Here is a 22,108-nt window from a genome sequence, read left to right on the forward strand (position 1 = left end):
CACAAGTGAACATGAATGCTGCAACACAAGTGAACATGAATGCTGCAACACAAGTGAACATGAATGCTGCAACACAAGTGAACATGAACGCTGCAACACAAGTGAACATGAATGCTGCAGCACAAGTGAACATGAATGCTGCAACACAAGTGAACATGAATGCTGCAACACAAGTGAACATGAATGCTGCAACACAAGTGAACATGAATGCTGCAACACAAGTGGACATGAACGCTGCAACACAAGTGAAGACATGGTGATGGACTGGCGTGTGGATGAGAAATGTTCTTCCATGAATAACTAGTAAGACAAGCTTAATAAAACTAGCGCGTGTATCAATAGTGTCAAACTTATTCAAGGATGATACCGTACTAAGCAGCAACTGAATATGAATATGAGACCTGAATATGAACATGAGAATTGAATATGAATATGAGCACTGAAATGAATATGGGAACTGAATATGAATATGAGACCTGAAATGAATATGCGAACTGAATATGAATATGAGAAGTGAATATGGATATGAGAACTGAATGAATATGAGCTACGGAACATGAGGCTGGTCGACTAATGAGGATAAGTTTTCAATAGCCCAAAGAGAAACGTTATATTAATATCGACTGCTTAGGTAGGTTTATGGGGATCAACAAAACGGAATAGTCAATAAAAACTAATTCGTTTGGATTGGTAAATTGATGCGTCAGGTGTAACGACATTTCCGTTTTGTTATCGTAAGTACAAAACTTGCGGAAAAAATGTGAAGTTGACGAGGTCATTGGGGTGGTGAAGGCACTCGAACAAAGAGGCCACTAACGGCGTACGCAAATATTTTTTATTGCAGCGCTAGGAAGAAGAGTAGGACAGTGAAATAGAGCGCTATGACCGGCTGAGGAACCCGCAACTCAGAGACATATAGAGGCCATATTGTCCATCAATTCAAAACACAAACATAGAACGGACGTAGCACTGATATATCCTTTCTGCTGGACCAAACAGGGTTAGGATGATAAAACAAGGACAAAAATATGAATCGCTGTTGGGACAGAGTACCGCTCATTTTCTGAGTGTCGTCTACACACAGCAGCAGAAACGAGGTTACAGAGACACAAACAAAAACCATACGCCGTTTAGTAGGATTTTTTTTTAAAATTTTCTTTTAAACACTGAAATCGCCATTATCAGCGATTTACAACATTTAAGATTTATCTCTAAGTTTATTTTGTTAAACCCCAATATCTAGCTATTCAATTATTTTTAAATGGGATACCTGATACGCTGCGGTACATGGTATGGCTCAAACATAACTTAGGCATCCCAGTTCTCTCAATGTGATATGAGGTACTTTGAGTTTAAATCATTCTATAAACGAATTGCCCTTCTGAGGTGAAAGAAATTTTTCAAACATGGGTTCTATACAATGACCAGCTGAATATAAAAGAGATTAAAACGATACTCTTACAAGGTCTGTGCATGACCTCGACCGAGGCCGGTAAACTTCCATCGATGATCCGATATTCACGCGCTCGCGTATCTATGATTCACAGAACGATACCATGCTTGTCGAAGGCTCGTACTCAATTGGCAATGAGTTCACAGAAACCTCAATAACATATGTTCTCCGTCATAAAAACAGAACGTAGACTGCTACTGTTGACGTTGAATGCATCGATGGAGTGATTGGTGAAATGGGTTGTGGACTGTGAGATTGAATAATTAATGGAGCGGTTCGACCAATCACTAAGTAATCAAATTTAATAGCGAAAGAAACGACAGAGCGAAACACCGACAAAACGTATGCTCATATGAGTGCAAAATCGGACTATTCTGCTGCCTGGGTGACACTCCCTCGGCCATTTGCTGCACCATTAAAATATTTGCGGTCATATTTATTATTCATATTTAGCAAAGTCATGCAAAAAGACTCTAGCATTGATTTATGAGCAGTAAATAAAGTAAAGAAGCTAATAACCAGGAAGAAACTTCAGAGGACATTTAATAATTCCACATGCAGTGCAAGAACTCCAATGTTTCAAGAACTTCGTAAAAAGCGTAAACGAACTTCCACTTCTTCGGATAAGCCAACGTGCGCCGTTTTGTATGGTAGCCCATCAAGCTAATGGGCCACTGCATTTTAAAAGCCTACGAACATCGATCTGTTCGTACACACACAGCCAATGCAATGCCCTGTTCTCGACTGAAGGACACTGAGTTAACAATAACACGAATAGGGAAAATGTTCAAGGTTACTACACACTTCTAAACCGTTAAGGGTTTCATCTGTAATATATAACTTGATCAGGCATCTATACGAGGTTCGGTTTGAAGAATCTCAACGTTTGACATGGTTTCAAAATAAATGTTTGGTAGCATGACAAAATTTTGAAAAGTCAAGGCTTGGCAGTATGACATGGTTTGGAAAGTCAATGTTAGGTAGTATTGGGTATTGTTCCCGGCTTTGTGTTGTTCGGAAAAACATGTTTGGAAGCATGACAAGGTTTGGAAAAGCGAGGCTGGCTCGAATATGTTATATCTTCTTTTAGATTAAATAGAGGCTGTCGAAATGGAATGAAATTTTTTTGATTCAACTTCATATGGGCATAAACTTGGAAAAATTTAGATACAAACCACTGTAAATGCCACATCAACCATTCAATTTTAAACTAACAATGCACTACAGCAGAAAGAAATGCTGCTGAGGGGGCCTTGGAGAAAGATGTAAAATACAAAAAATCTAAATTTTCGATAATTTGCGTCTCGTCAATAGTCAATAGATATGTATTTCCAAAATCACTTCTAAGATAATTCAAGTACTGAATAAATATGAAATAGATGGGGAATATCATGTCAGGTAAAATAAATTCAAATTATGGTTCGGTATTGGTTAATACATCGCATATGAAATTTCAAGAATTTTGAGCTAAATTCATTTTATCGAAAAAAAACTGGTTAATATTTTATCATAAAACACCATTACTGGTATACTCTGCGTTCATCATAATATTTAAGCTGATTTATCGACAATGCTGTGAGTTATATAATAAAGGCGAGAAAAAAACAATAGGCATATTATATACGACATTAGGTAACTAAATACTGGCAGCAGAGTCCGTGGACTTTATAAATAGATAAATGCTTTCTCGAGTCCAGATAGATTATACTAGAGAATAATCAATTTTTCAGTGTAATAGTCTTGCTTACGCTTAATATATTAAAATTAATATAGATAACAAAATAATTATGGATTAAGACATAAAAATTATTATAAATAATAAAGTAATAGTAGTTAAGTTCAAAAAAATTGCATTACTTACTCGGAAGTGCGTATTTTCCGGCCAGGGATCTTTGCAAGTAGCTTTTTGTAAGGAAGATGTAGCATGACGATGATACAAACACCGAGCACCATCATGCCGAACGTATAGCCGAGCGCCTCCCCCAGTTCTCGTCTAATTAAACTCTCGTCATACTCGGCGAGTGCAATACTGGAGTCTAATGAGCTGTAATAACCTGGTAGCCGGCGGCCTGGCTTGCCGTACTTCTCCAGAAACTCGGTACAGTTCACTTCTGGAGGATAGCCGCAGCCTTTGACATTGACCAAAAGTTTGGCGCTGCATACTTCACAATTCAAACAATACCGACAGCCCTGGCCCACTGAAGTGTTGCGTTTGAGTCTTCTTTTTCTCCTATCCGGCGATGTGCTGTTATTTATTTCTAATAAGGAAATTCTATGATTGGTTCTAGACCACAAAGAATCGTCACTCACGTTTTCGCTTCTTCTAGGATTATTTCTCTCGCCTTCATTCACTGAACTCTCGAGTGCTTCGTGTTCACTCGCTGAACTCTCGAGCGCCTCGCGTTCACTCACTGAACTCTCGAGCGCCTCGTGTTCACTCACTGAACTCTCGAGTGCCTCGTGTTCACTCACTGAACTCTCGAGTGCCTCGTGTTCACTCACTGAACTCTCGAGCGCCCCGCGTTCACTCGCTGAACTCTTGATCTCACTGGCAGGACTACCAGTGTTTGTGCCATCAGTTGCCTCAGTCGCATCCAGCTCCACCAACATTTGTTGGGCCTCCAACAGCCCCGAGGTGACGTACCTGCCTCCAGGAAGGCTGTTGTAGGATACGATGATATGGTAGCACTCGAAGACGTCTCTGGTGCACGCCTCGGTACACGAGCACCAGTCAATTTTGCTTATCCCTTTAATAAAGTCCACACGTTCTACTGTCAAGATCACAGGTGTAGGGTTGAACTCGTACGACAGTGTCGCCAATGCCGGGTCAATTTTCATTGGCACCAAAAAGATGAGAACTGAAAAGCCCACGATGATCAAAAGACCACCAAAGATAGTGCAGTACAGGCGCACATAGTCGCTGAGTTTTAAGCGTTTCGCCTTGGCCTTCCTCTTCTCAGCAAGGAGTTTCTGGAGCGCTCGTTTACCTTGGTCGAGTCGGAAGCGATCGGCTGCGGTGTTGACGCGCCCACCGTCCGCTCTTGAAGACCCAAGAACATTCTGGGTCGGAACCAGCATTTTCCATAAAAGTTTAATCCATTCTTGATTATATTAATGCTATAAGAATAGCTTGTACTTCAACGTAAAGTCGTCAGGTGCAGTCATGAATTGGCTCCCCCATCCTGATTCACTGATTCATCCTAACTTATATCGAGTTATTCAGTAGTGCAGGCTTTTAAAGTTAATTCAGGAAACTACAAGAATTGTACAAGTTGTGTGACTTGAGGCTGTACTGCTAATAAAACACTTCCCTGGACGATGTAAATCCGTACTTTTCGATAGCTGGGCAATGTTCCTTGCAACGCGTAAGTGTCACGCATGTATTTCACCAGCCGCTAATTTTTGGTCGCACAGTCGCTCATGCAATGTACAAACGATTATGCAACTGTGATAAATTGGTCAACCAATAATCACAGGCAAAATTCATAAATACAATTTGTACTCGGTTCAAATGGTTTTAACGAACTGAAGCCCACTCTTTATAAGAATATCGCGATTATTTCTTCCAACTGGATCTATAGTTTTTAAAGATATAACGTTATTCTTACATTAAATTGGATACCTTCAAAGCTCGAAAAATACATTCGAGTTGAATGTAATGAACTTAGTGAGGTGAGGAAGTGAGACTAGTGAGGAAATCGTATCTATGAAAAATGAGTGAGTCTATTTGACCACATGTATTGATCACACTAACGCTGTTTAGGATCACAACTGAAGTTACACGCTAAAATGCTAATAGATTAAATGGAATTCACGTGATGCGAAACTTAGTGTTTGTGTTGATCATTAGAAATCGTATAGTATAAATATCGCTCAATTAAGGAATGTATACGAAAAAATAAATGACTCTGCAACAAAAACATTCGAGAATTATTAGCACGCTCGTATGAGCGGCAATTTTTTTTACTATAAAACGCAAAGATGCGAAACATTCCATGATTAATTATTATGTATCAAACTGCAGCCAAGTAATATCAGACCAACTACAGCTGATAGCTCGATATACCCACATTTATAACGACTCTTATTAAACTGCACACAAGGAACTTCAATAAATTCGTTTTGAATCAATAAGTCGATGAATGAACTCGAGGTCTGCTTGATGGAGTCTCGCTAATGAGTTTTCTAAGTGCTTTGTTGGAAAGTAAATAACGAGTAATTTGTATTTTTTTTTGTAAGTCCTGATCCAATTTTAAATTTATACAGGCTTACCAGGAAAATAATTACGCCTTTTTGTGAATATCACTATTGTGTTAATGGGATTGAAAAATTATAAACGTTAAACATTCATACAGGCACGATATCAGATATGAGCCAAAATTAAAAAAATAGTAGAAAATTTGTGATGATATGCTATCAACGAAATTTAGCATTGCTGACAATTATTAACAATCATATACGGAATCACTGGTCAGTAAAACTTCGTGAATTCAATGCCGCTGGATCCCCACACGAAAACATGCCCGAATGAGCACAACGAAGTCAAGATGGCCAGGACACGGCCATTCTGTCAGTCGAAGTATAGCAGTTTCTCGTGAAACAAGCGACTATCGAACAACGATCTGCAAATTCATTCAATAATCAATAACATCACGTTTGGCATCAGAATTACACACAACCTTACCACACGCCGGCTGGCGGCAGACTGAGCAAGCAGTTGCAGAAGTGGTCGTTAACGTTTTGTCAGCTACTCGACCAGACCGGTTCTGTTAACCCGTAACGGATAGAATTATACCGAATTAAAAAACACATATATAAATACTAAGTCATATTGAATTTGTGGCAAGGCCCAATCAAAAATATATGAGATACGAAATAAAAGCTTCAGTTGCATAGTTTTTGTTGAGATACATTTTTGAATCAACATTCACGGAGACTGGGTCAATAGAGACTGTGGTCAGTCGCAAGCTCGTCGGCGGGTTCAAAGGCAACTTCTGCGGCACCGAACAGCAGTATATCAATTCTGAAGGGATTTGCATTAAATTAAAAAATTCTTAATAATTACGCCAGGATAGGAATTATTAACGATTTTTACGTTATCTAATTTCCGAATTAAAAAAAAACGCAACTTAGGCGCAACCGAACATAATTCCCTCAATTCTGGCTGATCTGCATGAAATTCAGAACATGACTCATTATTAGCACTAAGCTGTAAAAGGAATTATTAAAGATTTCAGTAATTTCATTCTCAATACAAACGAAAAAATGCGACTTTTGCGCTGCCGAACAGCTCATAAGTCAATCAATTTTGAGCGGATATGCCCGAAAGTCATAACGTAACTATTTAAATATGAGCAATACGTCGTGAGAAGAATAATTACATATTTTATGACATTTCATTTTCGTTTAAAACGAAACCTCAAGAACTATATTATACTAGGTTAAGATTCTTAGGATAAAAGACGTCCAGTATAAACGCGATTAGTTCTTCATTTAAATCCGTTCAGAATTGAGATATTTATGAACTGTTCGGTTCAGCTAAAGTTGCGCTTTGCGCTGGAGTCCCCAGACGAGCTCGAGGGTGCATGGTTGAACTAGTGCGTACTTCTCAACCATGCGACGTATAAAGAAACTATATCAGCGGATAAGGCAGTTGAAAAACCGAAATAAGCAATTATCTATTTATTATTAGACAAGAGTGCCGTGAAATTATGTGTCGAGAAATTGCACCCAGGAAGACTCAAGGTTAGTTGATGTTCTCTGTGATATGATGGCAAAAGAAAACGTACAAATGAGCCCAAAACGGCTCAAATTTAAAAATTTTCAATTTACTTTTCAACTTACCGTGCAACAATTGAATTATTAAGGTTCTTTTAGACTTCAAAAATAACATTTGGTTTGAGGCCGTCGTATCTTCTAGCCAATTATAGTGGAAGAATACAAACATCGTGCAGTATAAAGATTTAATAAAACCATCATAAAATAACACTCTGGTAATGTCAATATCAAAGAATATATCGCCACCCACACGCCGCTATTAAGCTGCCATTGCGATACATAGAAATAGCCCTTGGGGAAAAAAATAAGATAATAAAATACAAGCTGCACTATCATATGCTCAGAAGGATCAATTCCTTGATATAATATTATAATATTTATTTCTCGTAATCACTTCGCATAACGTAAAATAATAAGGTTGGAATGTCAAATCAGTCATTAAATGAACCGTAAAAATTGGGAGTAATTCGAGATTGAACGGAAACTCATGGAAATGTTGCTAAGTTCTTATATATAACATTTTATTCCTGATAGCGTAAATGAGGTAATAAAGGCCTACTTTTCTTTCAAGCAAGAGACGAGAAGCTGCAACTCGCCTATCCAGGGCAACCTACTTTATTTTACGTATTTCTACTGGGAGCCTTTTTTCCTAGCAACCAATGCAACCAACTCTCAATAAAGTAGGTTCCCCTGGATATAACTGTAATAAATAAGTTTAACACAGAAAAGAGGTAGATAAGACTGCAGATCTTACGTATCCTGGCAGTGATGAAGCAAAATGTCAATCAAGTGTTTACTGCACGTGAAAATCTCATTGAAATACGGAGAAAAATTGGAAGCACTGAAGAACAATAAATGTTTTATGAGGCTTGACGCCACGAGTGTTGTGCTGCCATCGCCTCAAGAAGCGTAAAGAACCAGCTGCTAATGGCTGCATTCCTCCGAGCATTTAATGATATCGCATCCAACACAATGCCATTACCTTCGCACGGTAAATCCACAATAAATAAAAGCTAGACTCACTTTTTTAAATCCCCACACGTACATTCATGAGACATTTAAACTATGGTGACCCAACAGTATAGACAAATAGAAAGCAAACCACGACGCGCCTCAGAAGTCTATATAAGGAATCATGTAATTGCGCCTGTGATAAGTAGACAGGTTAACTACAAATAAACAGAGCGGAGAAAGCAACTTGCAGTTCCAGGCATTTAAATCAAGTATTTTACACCTGGAATACGATTAATTCTCATAGGGATATGCAGAGGAAATAAGCGCTAGGACACGCCGCTCCAAACGCATGGGTAATGAGATGGAAATCTCAGGCATGAAATTTCCTGCAACTTATTACCTAAAAATTAATTTCTTTATGGATATGAGAAACAGGTTTTCAAACTTTTTACTGCCATTGAGTCCACGAAAATAATACCGATTGGTTTGGATAACTTGACAAATTCAATACACGGATTGCATGACAATAAAGATATATTTGTGTAAGCTATTGGCCACCGAGAATACCAAGCGAAACAACCGGAAATAAATAAATATTTCAATTTAAATGCAGCAGTTAGTCACATCATAGCTCAATAGCTCAAACTGTTCTTCAACTTCAACGTGAGAAACGTTGAAGCGTATCGAGTTGGAATCCATTCAAGCTACATTAAATCACAACAAAAATAATAATGCTGATGTAAGGAAATCTATTTCAGTTCATAACCGGTTATGATGAAGTGAGAAAGTTCCATAACAAGAAGTAAAGGAAAAAATAAAGCAAGAAGACTGACTAGATGCAAATGCAAAAAAGTGCTGTCAACGACACAGACCACTTTTTTATGCTAAAATATTGGACACATTCAGACTTTTTAAGAATCGAAGCTCAAAATAATGTTTACAGCAAATGTCATACGTAAAAACACTACTTTTCCCAAGATATCATACTTGTGGTTAATGACTGGACAACAATAAAAACAATTAGGTAACGGGATCCATATTTCTTGTTGCTACCACAATAAAGGAAATTAAGATTCTTGAAAATTGCACTTGATGGAATAAAACTCAAGCTCGGAGCCTTTTTGAACATAACAACTTGGTTTCATCATTTATACTAACAGCATTAGTTGGTTTATCTACCAGTAAGTTGTTATTCTATAAAATTACTACAGTATTTCTATGGACGGCATAATTGTACACTTAGAAACCCTGATGCTCCCCACAATAAATAAAAATAAGTTACAAGCGCCAACAACACAGCCTACATATCAAAGCCTCACTCAAACAACAAAAGAAATATTTTTATACTGTTAAGTTTTAGAGCTGCATTCTGCTCACAACGGACTCTATAAAAAACAGCAATTAGGGAAAAACAAAATTTTAACGCAGAGGTTACACTATTTTGGCCATCAATTCTTGATGAGAACATAAGACGCTTAAGAACAAAATCAAAATGAAGCAAACTACAATAATCACGAGTTGTACTAAACATCCGTTTTGGTTTCATTAATTCCGCTTCGGTTTCATACCACAACAAACCCTAACAAAAAATAAAAATAAATAAAAACAAGTGGAATATATTTAAAAAATTAAAATACTTGGCCTTATGAGTAGTAAAGCAAGGAATTTGTGCCGCATAAAAGCTTATCATTTCAACCAGTCTGGATGACTAGGTGCAGTATACGATTCTTAAAACGCACGAAAACAAAAAATGAACGCAGCGAGCTCAAAGCAGAAGCACAAGCGCGCCAGACCTTGCTTGCGAACATGCTCACAGTATAAGAAAAACTAGTAATTCCCTACGGCCTAACAGCGAGGCGGGACTATATCAGAAAAATATAAAAATAGATTCAACACACTGTATGTGTAAGCTTAATAAAGACTGCATTGCAACGGCGTCAGATTCAACGACATTGGCAGCTACTATAGTTTAAATTGAACTGACTTGAGATCTTCAAAATGTTAAGCTTAACTATTGTGGCTTTGTTAACATTTGTCAGAAGCGGAGAAGAAGCAACCAGAAGTTGAATCAGAAACAAGAGCGACGACATGAGAAGATCCATAATCTCGATTGCATTATTTTGGACCATTTGACTCTATTTTTGTACATGTTTAGATTTCTTTCAACGAGTTGCATCATACCATCATTATCAAATTGTTATCGTTTTATTGATATCAATATAAAAGCATTGATTATACGCATCAAGATAAAACTGCGGCTAAAATAATTGGAAAATGTGAAGCGTCAAGTCTTTGGCGAGTGTGGGTCGAGTGGCTGGGTCAGCCTAGCCCCACGTCCAGAGCCATCATCACGACGAAGCCGAGCAGACACCAGTACGAACTGAGGCGTCCGTTGTTCCTGTGAGATGGTCTCGGTTAGCTTCAGCTTGAGAAACAACGCGACCTTTTGTACCTGCTTTGGAATCTACTTTATAAGTCTACATGCTTATGAATCTACTTTATAAGTTGGTCAGGAGAGCAGACATTCGCGCTATGTACCAAAACAAAAAATGTATCCTGAAAAAAAAAAAAAAAATAATAATAATAATAAATACGTTGGATAGTTTTTTTTTATTGCAAAAAAAAAAAAACATTTGATAGGAAAATTTTAGAGAAGGTTAATATCTAACATCGCAAAGCAATAGATTCAGGTTGAAATTATACTACTTGCAAAAATTCGATTGGTATTTCAAAGAGAAGGAGATGAACACTTGAAAGCAGTGGTGAGTTTTGGCTAAGAAGACAATACAATAATTAGCAATATTGAAAATTTTGAATATAAACCTAGGATAAAGGCTATGTCCGCATTAATGTGCAGACTATCTATAAACAAATGTGCTACGAGTCCACAGTTATGGCTGCCCCAACACATTTACTGTTAATTTTACCTACTCATTGAATATGACAAAATCAGCAGGAATTCCAACGGAAGAAATAAAAAAAATGTAGAAAACAAATACGACGAATTCATCCCCGAGGTAGTATAAGGCATGTCTCTAACACAGGAGTGTCACACTACAACATAGTGCACCTGGAGTTTGCCTTAGGGATGAGGTCAACATAATGTACCTGGAGTGTCTCTCAGGGATGAGGTTGTCAACATAATGTACCTGGAGTGTGCCTCGGGGATGAGGTCAACATAATGAGGTCGTCAACATAATGTACCTGGAGTGTGAGTCAGGGATGAGGTCAACATAATGTACCTGGAGTGTGCCTCAGGGATGAGGTCAACATAGTGTACCTGGAGTGTGCCTCAGGGATGAGGTCGTCAACCACGACACAAATCATGGCCCCAGCAGCGAAGGCGAGCGCCCAGGGCAGCAGTGGCTGCCATAGCGACACCATCGCCGCACCCAGCACGCCTGCCACGGGCTCCACCATGCCGCTCAGCTGCCCGTACCTGCCCACACAGATACTGTAATATCCGTACTTTAGGATATACTTAGTCGTGCTTTATAATGTATGTCAACTAAAGGGTTCTAACTTCAGAGCATTCTAGGCTATTATGAATAAAGTGCTAATAAGCAGAGTCAAGTGCTACATCCATCATCTGGATCAGAAGACCATGTCTACCAGCCCGTGATACTCAAGTGAATTCTTAACAATCAAAGGTCCATGCCCAGGTTTCATTTCTGTGCTAAGGGAGATAGTGTGTCTAACAAAGTTTTCTCAGGAAATTCAGTAAACTTCGAAAAGGATTCTTAAAAATTTTATAAAAATTATCAGTTATACTCATCGACTTTTAAGACACATAATTTTTCTCACCAGAATGCTGTCCATTTACTGTATCCTGCAGCTCTGAGTGGCAGGCTTACAGCCATGCCTTCGGGAAAGTTCTGAATACCGATGCCAATGGCGAGGTTCCTGTAAAAATTACATCTATTAATAAAATTTCAACCACAGCTTGTAAAATGATAGCTATACAAACACAAGTAATTAATGACTGCACACATTTTGCAATAACTATCAAGTTAAGAATCAAAATATGGATTTTATTCTTCAACTTGAAGAGGAAGTGCACACACTTGGCTTTGATGAAGGTAGCAAGCCTGGACTGAGAGACGGCACCAAAGCCAACCCCAACGGCTAGGCCTTCTGTAATGGAAAATCTTCATTAAATAACGGTACCACATTTTGATGAAGGTACAACTATAGCATAAAAGAGGCACATGTTACTTCAAAAACATTTATATTCAGTAAATCATATTATGGTTGTCAGGCCCATGTTTGGATGGGTATCTTTTGTTTATTTTCATCGTAATTGATTAATTTAAAATTAGACAACCAGAAATACTGTGAGCTCAAAATAGCAGGAAATGATGCAAGAGGCATGTCACCAGGGATATAGTGAGAGGCATGACTCACCAGGAATATTGTGAGTAGAATGACTCACCAGGAATATTGTGAGAGGAATGACTCACCAGAAATATTGTGAGAGGAATGACTCACCAGGAATATTGTGAGAGGAATGACTCACCAGGGATATTGTGAGAGGCATGACTCACAGGAATATTGTGAGAGGAATGACTCACCAGGAATGTTGTGCACTGTGATAGCCACAATCAGAAGCAAGATTCTCTTCCACTGCTGGTGCGAGAAAGCTCTCTGGCCGCCAGGGAGTCCAGCTTCTTCCGAGTCCTGATCAAGGCTGGAGTAAGAGACAGGGCTGCTGACCCGTTGCTTCATTTCTCCTGAAATTAGGTAATAGTACAACACAATTTCCAAAATCAGTATTCAAATTAATTTAGTTTCATCAACATTTATGAATAAATGAAATAAATTTTATCTTACCTACAACAATACACATGGAAAATTACAGCAACCAAGATTTATCTATTTTAATAGGTCATCTATGCAAGCGCAGACAAATTTAAAACATAAAAACAGTCAGAAGTTTGAATGTTACAAAGCTATATTTTACTCGCTGTATATTATTTCTGCTTGTCTGCAGTCAAAAATCTACTAGGTCTGCATACTCTACTAAATGCAAAACCAATTAATTTACTCCAAAGCAAATGAAACGGGTACCTAATTTAAATCCCCATATAAATATAGCTGACAAAGATATCCATAGCTGTGCAAAAATTCAACACATGTCATGTTTCTACACACCTACGTCAAGACTGGTAAACTGAGCTGAGCTGTAGCCATCCTCTGCACCTGGTAGAACATGCAGTTGTTTTGTGACACAGATGTGCAAAATTCACAAGGACAAAGGGAAGTAAATGGTGACCAGTGCTGGAGTAAGTAAGAAGAAACGAAGAGATGAAAAATAGATTTAATGGCATAGCAATAGCAAAGGAAATTCTTGAAGAAGAGACAACACATTACAATATAAGTTTTAGAAATAATTTAGGAAGAAGATGCTTTCTATCATTAAATATACAGTATAGTTTGCAAATAGTAGGATATATATTTAAAAAGTGATTAAAAAGTGTCCAAACCAATACAACATGTGAGAAATTAGATAGCCACGCTCAAGCATAATGATAGAAAGCAAAAATAGTAGTGATAACGGTCCCATTAGGAATAATCATTTATTGATGTTGTTTTAAATAAATGACAGGATGCAAAAGTTTTGCTATGAAAACCAGGAACACACAAAAAAGTTTTAAAACAATAATTGCAATAAAATTGAGTTCACTGGCACAGTCATAATAAGTTTAATTAGGATATTCACTCCCTCCTATTGGCTCAAAGGGTAATACAAATCAAAGAGCATACCTGAATTTGAATATTTTGGTCTAAAATCGTCATCCTTTTTTCCATTTCCCATAGCTCCTGCAAAGGCACAATTGAAGTCAATATCATAGGGGAAAAAATCATCAATTAAAAAATTGTAATATTAATTTTTATAAGAACAAGCAAAAACCAAGGCATAACACAAAATATTTATATTTTACCAATTTTCATAGATATATACAGCAGAGTAAACTTGTGCTAAATTCAGCAAACTTACTGACCTTGGCTATGTTAAAAATAAATAGAGAAAATATCAAAACCAATGAGGAAAGCTCACATAAACCATAATTTCTCACAAAATATTCAAGATTAATCAACACTCACTAATATCTTGTTTGTGACACAATAATAAAGATGTTTGACTTGAGCCATCCATCAAATGATCGGCTAGGAAGACAAAAGCTCCGCCAAGTAAGAATCCGCACGCAACAGGGATGAAAGCATATTCCCCTGTACTGCCATATAGTTTAGATTCTTCAGCCATTTCTATTGCTGGTGCCAGCAATGACCAAAATGAAGCAGCTGTCATCACACCTGCAGCAAACCCAAGACTGCTATCCAGAATTCTTGGCTGCAAAAGACAATTGGCAGCTTTATGCTAGTGAAATATAGTAATGCTTCACTTCAAGAAACTAATTTGTACTCTTTACTTAAGTCATGTGGTGGGAGCTGATCATGGACAGAATTGGACAAGCAGACAGAGAAAAACATTTGCCAAGACATTTTCTGATGGGTCTAGATGTATTTAAAGTTACCAGATGACATTTCACATTTAGGTTTATTTGCACATAGAATTTTTTCATAATATGGGAGCACATTAAGCACTAAGTGCTAAATACTTTTAATATGCAAACCACTACAAAAAATTTCATTTCAGTAATTTCACAAAATAAAAAAGATTGCAGAACAATTGTGTTTTTGCTCTGATCTTCATAGAATGCAGATACTAACAGAACAATCAATATACTAATCATTATGCTGACAATACTTTTCACAATTTTAAACTATTCAAAAGTTTAGGATGAAATAACTTAAAACTTTGATACCTTGGTGCCCTGCATGAAGAAGACCAGCCCTGAGCCTGCAGCCGTGAGGCCCCAAGTAAAGAGGGTGCCCAGGAGAGCTTGCATCACAGGACTGTAGCCGACTATCATCTTCTTAGAGGATCAGAACTTCTGTCTCAACTAATGAATTGTAAAACATGTGGCAGATAAAATGCCAGCAAAATAAGAATAATTTAAAATAAGTGTACAGTAGAAGAGCTAACATATCATACTGCAACTATAAAAGAGTCACTGAATAAGGAGAGATCTTAGTTACATTAATTACTTGCACAGTATGAATTTATATGAAGAGATGATAGGTAAGGTTAGTAACAGGTGAATTTTTAATTATTATAGATAATTATTCTCTAGCTGAAGACTATCAGGATAATAACTACAGGTGCTAAGAATATTTGAGACAGATCATGGGTGCACTGTTTGATGTACATTATTGATGTGTAACTAATTTATGCAGAAATTGTTCTCCATGCTTGAAACTTTCTATGCTCTTCATTTAAATGGATAATAATATTTACAGGATAGTTAATGAGATTAAAGTAAACCAAGGAAAATGACACTATGAAAACTGAAACAATAACAAAAAATTATTGGATGAAGATACACAAATCAACAGCAGTTAGGAATTGGACTAAGGAAATGAGCAAATACCTACTGAATTAAAAAAAGACTTGCAAGTAAATGATTTTTATGTATGGGTAAACAAATAGAATTAAGCATAAACTCAATCAATTAATGTCATTAATGAAATTGCAAAACCTGCCTGTATCAAAAGCTTTACACAACACATATCCTAACAAGGACTTGCCAAGGCCATTGCAGTTGTCAGTACATTGCATGTCAATCTCTCTGCTTCTCCTATTGAACACAATGTGTCATTGAGCAACCACATTCACGAGTAATTAAATTATTAAAATTTCTCCTGTGCCTGGAAATATAGAGTAATTTAAGAAACCATCTAACAGGGTAATAAGGGATGATTGTGAGCATTTTTTGTTAATACTAACTTTGTACCCTGTAACATTTCATGAACAAGTTTGGGCTCACTGTAAAGGTCTTTGTGACTTGTGAGGGCTATTGTATGGCATCTTTGAAGTCTGAAACTGTTCCATATGGTGCCAAATGCAAAAGAAAAGCATCCTGAATTACCCCTGGGAACAGGGTTATTAGGAACATTTGAAATGAAACTCAATTTGAAAATGGTTGCACAGTTGCAGAGTGTACAAATCCATTACTAACAGTACTCTTGAGTCTAAAGTCCTCCTCTTCTTCTATAGATGATGTAGATGTAGAATAAATGACATTTTCTGTGATTTATACTTGTTTTACCTTTATTAATATGATATTAACATCTCCATACATTAATTACTAATTTACCATATCCATAGATAACCGTATTGTTTTCATGATATTACCATATCCATGGACATGCTATTGAGCATTGGCACCAACCTTGTCCACATAGTGGCAAAGCAGAGAGTTTTTTAGACTCTCCCTCAAGTTCATTTTTGAGTCCTATAAGTAGACCAGTAAAGTATCATGCATAGTGGCAAAGCAGAGAGTTTTTTAGACTCTCCCTCAAGTTCATTTTTGAGTCCTATAAGTAGACCAGTAAAGTATCCTGGATACTAGCATCATCATACTTAAGAAATTGGTTTAAATCTTGGGTAAATGAGGAAATTGAAAATGAACTGATTCTAAAAAAGCTGTGGTTTGCCACTATGCTTGTCCACCTCAAGCTTCATATCAGCAGCCATATAGCATTTCTCCTGTAAGGCTGTATCTGTAACTGATGATAGGCCATGTCTGGCTCATCACGATCACGGATTCTAGAAATGCTAGAATTAGACTGTAAGCTTACAGAATGGCTTGTAATTTTGCACCATTTTGACAAAAATCATATTTTTTGGCAAATTAAATCAGAGTTTAGATTAATTTCTTTTCATTCTATGTTGCCAAGTGCAGTGTGCACAATCTATGACATTCTGATTCTAATTTCTAAGCACATTAATTTTTTGTTAGGTGAATTTTTTATGCCAAAATTTACTTTTGCTACAGAGCTCTGCAGAACTAGGTACGAGCAAAAACCCATGGAGATGGGAGCTAAAATTTGGTGGCGCAAGAAGAGACGTCAGATGAGTAGGTACTCTTCCAAAATCTCACTTTTCACACCTTTTTAGGGATTTATTAGAGGTAGTTAATGTATGATTTCTTAAATTTCTTTATGTCAAATAGATAGGTAGGACATAGGAGAAATGTTGAACTTTAGGCCACTATTTTTACTTTTGCAATATTTTACTAATTAGTTTAGTGGATACTTGATAGTTGATACAACAGTTTTAACTTTTATGAATTTATTCAGCATAGTGGCAAACCAAAGATTTTTTAGAATCAATTCATTTTTGACATCAGAGGAGACAGAGGAGAGAGGACTCTCCTGATTTACCCTGCCCGTGGCCCGTCCCTTATTACCCCGTTTGACGCCAACGGTATGAGATAGTGATTACAATCAATGCAGCAGTCAGCACTAAAAACATAGCTACAAATAATAATAATAGTATCAATAATTATTGAATAATAATAATAATGAACCAGAGCCAGTTTTTGCTAAGTTTTGATTTGAACTGATTCTGGCTTGAATCAGCTCCTTGTCCTACCGCTTCCCGCCCCCGTGTCAAACTGTCAACACTCAACTGTCAAGAGGAGGCAGGTGCCATGAGCCTGCAGAAGGGGAGGGGCGAGAGAGTCAGCCGGGTTCTTGAAATTGAACACTAAGCTATTACACTCATGGATAAAGAAAAGTGTTTTACAGAGTCACGGTAATGGATATAAACTGTAATTATGGTTAAACACGAAAGAAAATCATTACGTAGCTCACAAGCACAATGTAAAATGATTGCCGTATGAACGCCGCGTACTCTCTCCCGATTCTCCGCAAACGAATCAGACATGCCACATTTACACCTGCGACTTGGAGAGCCGCACACCACACCACATCTGCACAAGATTGTAAGTACGGGATTGCCAAGTATATGAACTGGAGTTTTGCAGACAGCAGACCCAAAAACGATTGACTTGAATCGGGATTTTGATTATTAAGATGCCATATTTGTTATTCATTCGAAATTATCAGTTGACACTATGCACGAAAATTTCAGTTTTTAACATAATCAATAGCCGATATCTACAGTTTTATGAGCAATTTTTTTTTGCACTAACAACTATCAATATCTGTGGAGACAAATTTTTCAGAACAATCTTTGTATGCGATCAGGGAATTTATTTTCACACAGGACTGGGTTACATGCTTATGTGTGGGTATAACCATATAAATGAATTGTGGAGAAAAGATTAATTCATATTGGAGCTTATTAATATTATTACCCGATGAAAATTCTAAAGATATGTGAATTTGATAAAACAGATACTTTACGTAAAAGAATTTTAATAATTTCATGTAATACGAGCTGACTACTAAAAATACCTCAAAGTAAAATCTGGATGAATGGCGGAAATATTAGCGGTGTTTGTTTACGTGAGGGAGGACCGGCCGTTGCCCGTTGTCAAGTTTTATTTCAATATTTTTTATAGATTATCACGTCGTTTTATATTTTAGAATAACTTTTCATGTTTTTATATTACGTTGATTTCTATAAATTGATCCGAACTTTGGTTGGATAACTTGGATTGGGATTTAGGGCTAGTAGGCTATAAGGACAGGACCGAGACTCCGAGAGGCTTGGACTGGCCCTGCCCCTGGGAGACGGTTGAATAGTGATTGACCTTACATTGGCTTCTTTTGAGGATCTTTATCAGCCATCTCAACCTCACTTTGGCATCCCGTTGTGGTTGCCGCGGTCTGGAGACTGGAAGGTGCAATAAATGCGGCCAATGCCCAATAATCAACACTTATGAGTTATGCTTATGCAAGCAGTTTATGATTGATGTAATCATTGCCTGATGATTAACATGCATGTACACATTTTATGATCGATGTGGTTGATGCCCAATTTTTGATTCTGATGCTCGTGCTTCCTAATCGATGTGGCTGATACCCAATGATAACACCTTACAGTATCCAGGATACTTTTCTGGTCTACTTATAGGACTCACAAATGAACTTGAGACTTGAGAGCATAGTGTAGGTATGTGCACAAAGTACGCTCGAATGTAAACAATGCTGGCAAAATGGCGGACAGCCACTTTCCGCATCGGCGCGCGTAAGGTATTTAATTTTGAAAGTCCCGCTAAAATGTTAGCTTAATTTGATTGACTTTTGTTTGGAAACAAACTATAAAAACTTGAACTATGACGACATCATTTTTTTTTTCGAGAAATGTCTATCAAGTACCTGCTTAGCTGGGATGTGCAAGAGGTAACATTTGGGCGGGAAATAAACATGGATATCGTATTTTGAAATTAATGAAAGATAATTTGAAATAAAGATTATAGTTTTTAGAGCATGGCAGCATGCTCTCGAAATTTCAGAGCTTTACAGCCATTCGGACAGTTTTTCTACCATGTCCTGTTGCGCTGTTTACGTTCAGTTCAGTCATGAGCCACAGAGCCAGTGAGGTATGCTGGTCCTGAACTACTGCCGAGACTGAGACATGAGACAAGACATGAGATGAGGCATGAGACAAGCTACGAGACGAGACATGAGATGAGATGTGAGATGAGACGCGAGACCAGACACAAGACAAGACATGAGATTGGACATGAGACGAGGAGATGAGACATGAGACGAGACGTGAGATTGGACATGATACGAGGCATGAGATGAGATGCAAGACGAGATATGAGACAAGGCATGAGATGAGGAGACAAGCATGAGACGAGATGTGAGACAAGAAATGAGATTGGACATGAGATGAGACACAAGAGGAGATGAGACATGAGACGAGACAAGACACGAGATGAGGCACGAGATGAGATGAGGCACGAGACGAGATGAGATGAGGCATGAGACGGGGCACAAGACGAGGCATGAGACGAGATAAGATGAGGCACGAGAGGAGATGAGACAAGGCACAAGACAAGATGAGATGAGGCATGAGACAAGATGAGACAAGGCACGAGACGAGATGAGACAAGGCACGAGACGAGATGAGACAAGGCACAATAGGAAACCTACAAATGATAGTTTTTCCAAAAAAAGTGACAGAAGTTGGTCCATTTTTGGGGTGAAATTGAAAATAGGAAAAAATTCATATCTTTTTCATTTTTCGACTTACTTCACTCATACTTATATGATATTTTTCTAAATTTTTTTCTCTTTTCAGTAGTGTAATTTTCATTACGATCAAAGGAAAAAATTTTTTTTGTGCACATACCTACATAGTGGCAAACCAGAGCTTTTTTGGAATCAGTTCATTTTCAAATTCCTCAATAACTCAAGATTTAAACCAATTTCATAAGTATGATAATGCTGGTATCCATGATACTTTACTGGTCTACTTATAGGACTCAAAAATGAACTTGAGGGAGAGTCTAAAAAACTCTCTGCTTTGCCACTATGCATGATACTTTACTGGTCTACTTATAGGACTCAAAAATGAACTTGAGGGAGAGTCTAAAAAACTCTCTGCTTTGCCACTATGCGTCAGAATCAATCAATGAGCATCGGCCACATCGATCTTAAATACGTGCATCCGTGTTGATTATCAGGCTCAGGCATCAACTACATTGGTAATAAAATGGGTGTGTAAGTGATGATTATTAGGAGTTGACCGGCATAATGACCGCATCAATCTTAAAATGCATGCATCCATAGTGACAAACCAGAGATTTTTTGGAATTGGTTAATTTTTAATTTCCTAACTTAGGTACTCAAGATTTAAACCACTTTCTTATGTATGATAATGCTGGTATCCAGGAATCAGGATACTTTGCTGGTCTACTTATAGGACTCAAAAATGAACTTGAGGGAAAGTCTAAAAAACTCTCTGCTTTGCCAGTATGCATGCATCTGTGGCGATCATCAGGCGTTGGTTGTAACTCGTAAGTGTTATCATTGGTGTAAACTCTCAAGTTCATTTGTGAGTCCTATAAGTAGACCAGAAAAGTATCCTGGATACCAGCAGTATCATACATAAGGAATTGATTTAAATCTTGGGTAAATGAGGAAATTAAAAATGAACTGATTCTAAAAAAGCTGTGGTTTGCCACTATGTTCTGACGCTCGCACTTTGCAATCAATGCAGCCAATGCATGATGATCAACAATTACATACACACTTTATGACCAACATAATCAATGTCTGATCAACATAATCAATGCCTGATGATTGACATAGATGCAAGCATTTTATGATCGATGTGGCCAATGCCCATTGATAAATTTTTACTCTCGGTCTTTGCGATCAATGCAGCCAATGCCTGATGATCAATGCTTACACACTCACTTTACAACCAATGTAGTTGTCGACTAGTCGATGCCTGATGATCAATGCAGATGCACGCATTTTGCAATCCATGTGGCCCATACCCAGGATGGTGTTGTTTTCCGCGGATTAATCCGGCGTAAACGAGGCTCCAAGCCCTTCTACTGGCATACAACGCGGCATACAAAGAGCTAAAATAACGTTATTGGCGCACACGCCCGGTGTACATCCGCATCTGGCTTGTCTCGACATACGTCTGCATCCACTGTGCAGAGAGTGGATGAATATTGCAAGATCTTTGGCGACACTTCAGTAGCAAAATTTACGCCTTCAGAAGATCTTGTTGACACATTTAGATTGAAATTCTTGCATTTAATATATATCTGTCAGTCTTTGGCCAACTATTTAAAAAAAGTAAGGTTTCCGATATGTTGGATGGATCAGGATGCAGTGAAGCTTGTCCGGAAATCAGTTGTGATGATGTCCCGCCCAAAAAATGTAAACATCAAGCTTACGATTACGTAGTTGCGGTCACATTAGAGCAGTCAGAATGCATTATCACATTTTCAGTTGACACTTGCTGTACAATTGGACTGTTTTTAGGGTAAAATTAGTTATTTGGGGTAACACATGCATGCAACCTTGTAAATAAGTTCGTGGCTTGTAAATTGTTTTTCATTACTCAGCGTAAATGGCTTT

General features: G+C 37.7%; 2 protein-coding genes across 4 annotated transcripts in view; both read right to left on the bottom strand.

Moving 5' to 3' along the window:
* The window catches only part of LOC108670273, a 14,396-nt gene extending 9,035 nt beyond the window's left edge, over positions 1–5,361 (bottom strand). Inside the window, exon 1 of the mRNA XM_018157734.2 lies at positions 3,315–5,361. Coding sequence (XP_018013223.1) covers positions 3,315–4,531 — 1,217 coding nt within the window. The 5' untranslated portion in view covers positions 4,532–5,361. The remainder of the gene's footprint in view (positions 1–3,314) is intronic.
* A 4,196-nt stretch (positions 5,362–9,557) lies between these two features.
* Positions 9,558–15,409, bottom strand: LOC108670275 (zinc transporter ZIP11). Of its 3 annotated transcripts, none has more exons than XM_018157735.2 (9): positions 15,013–15,408; positions 14,291–14,537; positions 13,949–14,005; positions 13,337–13,384; positions 12,757–12,915; positions 12,250–12,319; positions 11,990–12,088; positions 11,466–11,624; positions 9,558–10,583 (listed from the first exon to the last, which is right to left on the bottom strand). In XM_018157735.2, exons 1-9 carry the CDS (start codon positions 15,118–15,120, stop codon positions 10,505–10,507), a joined length of 1,026 nt encoding a protein of 341 aa, XP_018013224.1. In that variant the 5' UTR covers positions 15,121–15,408; the 3' UTR covers positions 9,558–10,504. The 3 variants fall into 3 exon arrangements, with proteins under 3 accessions (XP_018013224.1, XP_018013226.1, XP_018013225.1); XM_018157737.2 differs by having other exon boundaries at positions 14,291–14,500; positions 15,013–15,069; XM_018157736.2 differs by lacking the exon at positions 13,337–13,384 and having other exon boundaries at positions 15,013–15,409.
* Between the last annotated feature and the right edge of the window lie 6,699 nt (positions 15,410–22,108).

Source organism: Hyalella azteca, unplaced genomic scaffold, assembly GCF_000764305.2.
Source record: "Hyalella azteca isolate HAZT.00-mixed unplaced genomic scaffold, Hazt_2.0.2 contig15094, whole genome shotgun sequence".
Taxonomy (NCBI): Eukaryota; Metazoa; Arthropoda; class Malacostraca; order Amphipoda; family Hyalellidae; genus Hyalella; species Hyalella azteca.